Genomic DNA, 5,315 nt, shown 5'->3' on the forward strand with positions numbered 1-5,315 from the left:
GACACACCGTTGTCCAGAAACACCACAAAAGGCTCTGGTCAGGCTCTCCCCTCACCTGTGCAATTTCCAGCCTCTGCCTCAACCAATTGATTGCCATGGCAACCCCACACCTGACAATTGATTGTCAGGTTGACTTAACCAGTCCACTTTTCACAGTCAGTTTGCACTCTTCGGGCACAGGCAGACAGACAGAGGCAGACAGACAGATACAGAAATCTCCATATACAGTATGGGCACAAAAGGGACACAGCCAGATAGTTAAAACGGGTGCTATGACAAGTTGACAGCGGGTATTATTAGTAGAGATGTCCCGATACTATATCGGAAAAGTATCGGATCGGCCCTAATTTGGTCATATCGGGTCATATCGGTATCGGCAAATATGCTAGTGTCACCACAGATCCAACACAGGGGTAAGGGTTGACACTATGGCAGGTAAATAAAATGTTGGGGCATGTGGAGTTTGCTTTGGAGTTGCCCAAACTGCAAGTGCAAGTGTTGTGTTTAAACAAACACGAGATACAATAGCTAGATAGCTATAAACACTCAGTTTAAACACTATTCCCAGACGGTGGACTTCAAAACTAAATATTTCAACAAACAGACACGCACTCACGCATGCACGCGCGCGCACATGCACACACCTATTAAATGTGTGACCTATAATAACATGAGGACGCACGCACGCACGCACGCACGCACACACAGAGATACATCTATAAAAACATTTAATAATAGTGAATTTGTAATAGTTTGTCTCTATATTTCTGGGGACTTCTCTGCCTTTATTCGATAGTACAACTGACAGAGACAGGAAACAGGGGGTGAGTTGGGGAGTGACATGCAGTGAAGCCGTCACCAGGATTAGGAATTGAACCCCAGACCGGTCAGGAATCAGAGCCCATGTGGTACGTGTCTTTACCACTCGGCTATCAGTGCCCCGACAGGAAGCTATTGATGGACATTGTCAAAATAAAAGCCTCAGATAGTCTGTGTTTTAACCCATTCAGGACGGGAACCCCTTTTGGTGTTTTATGCATTATGTTATACTTTTTGAAATTATATATCGTGAAAATGTGGTGCAAATCTTTGAATATATATTCTTTCAGAACATTTTTAACTCATATCTTTGCTTCTGGGGGATCCCTGGAACAACATATTTCCAGCTGGGGGTTGGGGGCCAAATACATATATTTCTGGGGGTCCTTGACATGAAGATGTTTGAGAACGACTGACAGAAACATGGGTTTTTCAGAAAACTGTCAGGATTTAGAAGACATTTGTAGAATCATCCTCAGGTCTAAACGGGTTCATGTGGAACTAAGAATGAGGCTGTTTGTTTTAAATCAATAGATGTACCATAATTGAAATTAGTAATTCACTCAGTATTTGATTGCTTATATTATGTTTAGATCTCTTTAAGAGTATTGTACCTCCTAAGGTAAACAAACCAGTGGTTGTACTGATAAACTGTATTTAAAAAAGTCCAAAGACGGTGAAAGTAGCCGATATACAAGCTCTCAACGCGTCATGATGCAACACGTTGCGAGCTTGTAAATTGGCTTTGTGGCTATTCGTCGTAGGTCTTAGGGGTGGCTGTAGCGGAGGCTTTCACCTAGAGCTCCATATATGAGGACGACGGCGTCATCCAGCACTGACATCAGGCTAATGTAGAAACCATCATATATTGGGATACACGTTTGGCATCGTCATCATGACACGCACCCAGTAAGAACCTTATATAAGTAGAATCAGTATAAGTATACATAAGTTTAGGGGAAGTTTAGAAGTTTAGGGGAGCTAGCAGCATTTGCTACGAGAGACTCCGTCACCTTCCGTACGAGACAGGACATCTGGCCTTACATCCCAGATATCCTCAGCGATATCTGGCCTTACAACCCAGATATCCTCACTGATATCTGGCCTTACAACCCAGATATCCTCAGCGATATCTGGCCTTACAACCCAGATATCCTCGGCGATATCTGGCCTTACAACCCAGATATCCTCGGCGATATCTGGCCTTACAACCAAGATATCCTCACTGATATCTGGCCTTACAACCCAGATATCCTCTGCGATATCTGGCCTTACAACCAAGATATCCTCACTGATATCTGGCCTTACATCCCAGATATCCTTAGCGATATCTGGCCTTACAACCCAGATATCCTCTGCGATATCTGGCCTTACAACCAAGATATCCTCACTGATATCTGGCCTTACAACCCAGATATCCTCTGCGATATCTGGCCTTACAACCAAGATATCCTCACTGATATCTGGCCTTACATCCCAGATATCCTTAGCGATATCTGGCCTTACAACCCAGATATCCTCGGCGATATCTGGCCTTACAACCAAGATATCCTCACTGATATCTGGCCTTACATCCCAGATATCCTTAGCGATATATGGCCTTACAACCAAGATATCCTCAGCGATATCTGGCCTTACAACCAAGATATTGTTGTGTTAAAAGTTTCAGCAACCCCGATACGTTCTAATCGGACACCACTGCGTCAGGGTCTAGCCCAGACAACCAGCACTAGTTTGAGCTAATTTTATATGGTCCTCTTAAGTGGTTGAGACTCTTAAATAAATGTCTCACTAATAGTTAATGTTCCTTTAACTATTTAAGCCCACATCAACAGTTGTTTAATTAGAAAGAGGCTGTCTTTAACTAAATCACTTCTGTTTGGTGTGCTCTTACAGGCCAGAGAGTTTACATTCAGAGAGGAAGTGCTGAAAGCTTTGAGACGCACAGTAGGTACTTAGTGTATATTTCTAGAATCCTATGTGGACACCATAGGTAGGCAGAGTTGACCCAAAACTACAGTGGGTTTAGTAATAAACCCCAGGAAATATAATGCATGTTTTGGTTAATATAAACACATTACAGTTATGTTAAGTGAAAGTGACATGCTGTATATGAGCTGTTCATACATAGCAGGATGTTGTGCTTCTTTAATTTAATGAATAGAACAGAATAAACACTTACACTTCCTCAAACCTGGTCTCAGCCTGCACTCTCCACTGTGGTCACTGTGGGTGAAGGAGAGACAAAGATAAGATAATAGAAACAATAATGATAGATAATGCATTATGTCATTAAACATTAAATGCTACTATACAGCACCCTTTTGGTGTTTTAAGCATTATGTTATACATTAGCTGTTGAAAAAAAGCAGACAACGAGTGCCGCGCTACGAGCTTGTAGATCTGCTATTTTTGAAAATTGTGAAAATGTGGTGCAAATTTGGAATATAGCCTATATTGTTTCAGAACGAAAGTTCAAATCTTTGCTTCTGGGGGGGGTCCCCTGGAACAACATATTTTCAGATGGGGGTCGGCGGCCAAATACATAACATTTTTGGGGTCCTTGACATGAAATAGTTTGAGAACCACTGACATAGAAACAGGGTTTTCTGAATACTATGAAAACTAGAATCTAGTGTCAGGTCTAAATGGGTTAAACAACAACTAGGCACATTTACACTGACTGGCATCAAGTCTGTCCATACCTGAGAGTCTTCAGTTGTCCAGCAGAGGGCAGCGTCTCTTGGTCTCCTGGGTGATTGTAGCTCAAGTCCAACACTTTTAGGTGGGAGTTGGATCTCAGAGCTGAGACCAGATAAGAACAACCTTCCTTTGAGACCATGCAGCCTGACAACCTGCACGCACGCACACACGCGCACACACGCACGCACACACACACACACACACACACACACACACACACACACACACACACACACACACACACACACACACACACACACACACACACACACACACACACACACACACACACACACACACGAATGGTTTGTAGACGAGACTGGATCATAAAGGCCAATTCTCAAGGATGAACTTCCCTCATCTCTCCTCAAGCTCAAATGTGAACGCTTCTGACGGAGGCTAAGTCATTGATTTTCTTTTTTTAATTTTCGTTTTTTCATGTCATATGAAAGCAGGGAATCATAGCTTCAAATTGACAGTTTGACCCACCATTTTTGGAGATATGGCTTAAGTAATGTCTTGCAGAAAACAGCGAAAACAGGCTTGAAAGGTTCACTTCTGTGGTCTCTAACATTACACCTAGCTACATGTTTAAGCATTTATTTCATTTTTACATGTCGATTTCAGCTCTGACATTTATTTGAGACATGCTCTAGTCTAGTATGTGAAGAGTTTGCCTGTGCTATTAACTCATTTTGGATACAAATAAATAAATACATTTCTCATCTCCTAACCCTAACCCATTGACTGTCTCTGTATCAAAAATAGTCACACATAACCATTCAGGTCCCCAGATTATGATTGTATACCTTAAAATTAGCAATGATTTGTGCTACAATATTACTAGTTTCATATTTATTATAGTAGGTTATTGGGCTCTGTTGGGCCCTCAGGTGACAGAGGGGTACAGTAACTGTTCATATTTATTATAGTATGTTATTGGGCTCTGTTGGGCCCTCAGGTGACAGAGGGGAACATTAACTGTTCACCATCACAGAGTCTGGGGTTTGAATCCATTGTGGTTCAGACAGCTTACTCAGCATCTACACAAACACAGCTGTGCATGCTTGGGGGAGGGAAGCGAACATTGTCACGGGGTGCACACGCAGATCCGACACACCAAAGGTCCGAAGCGCGGGGACATGCGATGCGATGCAAAAATGTGATGGTCTGACATGCGCTGCTCCTGTGCTTGCGGTTATGGTTAGGTTAGGGATTGAGGTTTCGGATCAATAGTATGTCGGAACTAAAGCCTGTACTAGTCTGTACTAGTCTACACTGTGCTAGTCACTGGCAGGTAAGGTGACAGCAGTCGTACAAATACAGAAATGTGTGTGGAGCAGCAGCACGAATGCATGACTTGAGGGGGAACACACGTATGTATGTATGTATGTATGTATGTATGTATGTATGTATGTATGTATGTATGTATGTATGTATGTATGTATGTATGTATGTATGTATGTATGTATGTATGTATGTATGTATGTATGTATGTATGTATGTATGTTTGTATGTATCATGTATGTGTATGTATGTATGTATGTATGTATGTATGTATGTATGTATGTATGTATGTATGTATGTATGTATGTATGTATGTATGTATGTATGTATGTATGTATGTATGTATGTATATATGTATGTATACGTATGTATGTATGTATGTATGTATGTATGTATGTATGTATATGCAAGTACCAGGCTCGGTTCTACTTGTTAATCGTTCTACTGCTAAGAAGTAATCATCTTCGCGAAGTATATAAATGAATCAGGGCAAACTCCATGTGTGG

At 41.7% G+C, this 5,315-nt stretch overlaps 1 protein-coding gene across 1 annotated transcript in view; it reads right to left on the reverse strand.

Annotated features, from left to right (window-relative positions):
* LOC306917641 (stonustoxin subunit beta-like) overlaps window positions 1-3,661 on the reverse strand; it is a gene marked incomplete at both ends in the record, with an annotated part of 10,549 nt that extends 6,888 nt beyond the window's left edge. The window contains 2 exons of the mRNA XM_079495937.1: window positions 3,002-3,045; window positions 3,525-3,661. Coding sequence (XP_079352063.1) covers window positions 3,002-3,045; window positions 3,525-3,661 — 181 coding nt within the window. The remainder of the gene's footprint in view (window positions 1-3,001; window positions 3,046-3,524) is intronic.
* Between the last annotated feature and the right edge of the window lie 1,654 nt (window positions 3,662-5,315).

The sequence above is a fragment of the Electrona antarctica genome (assembly GCF_951216825.1).
Source record: "Electrona antarctica genome assembly, chromosome: 24".
In the NCBI taxonomy this organism is placed as follows: domain Eukaryota; kingdom Metazoa; phylum Chordata; class Actinopteri; order Myctophiformes; family Myctophidae; genus Electrona; species Electrona antarctica.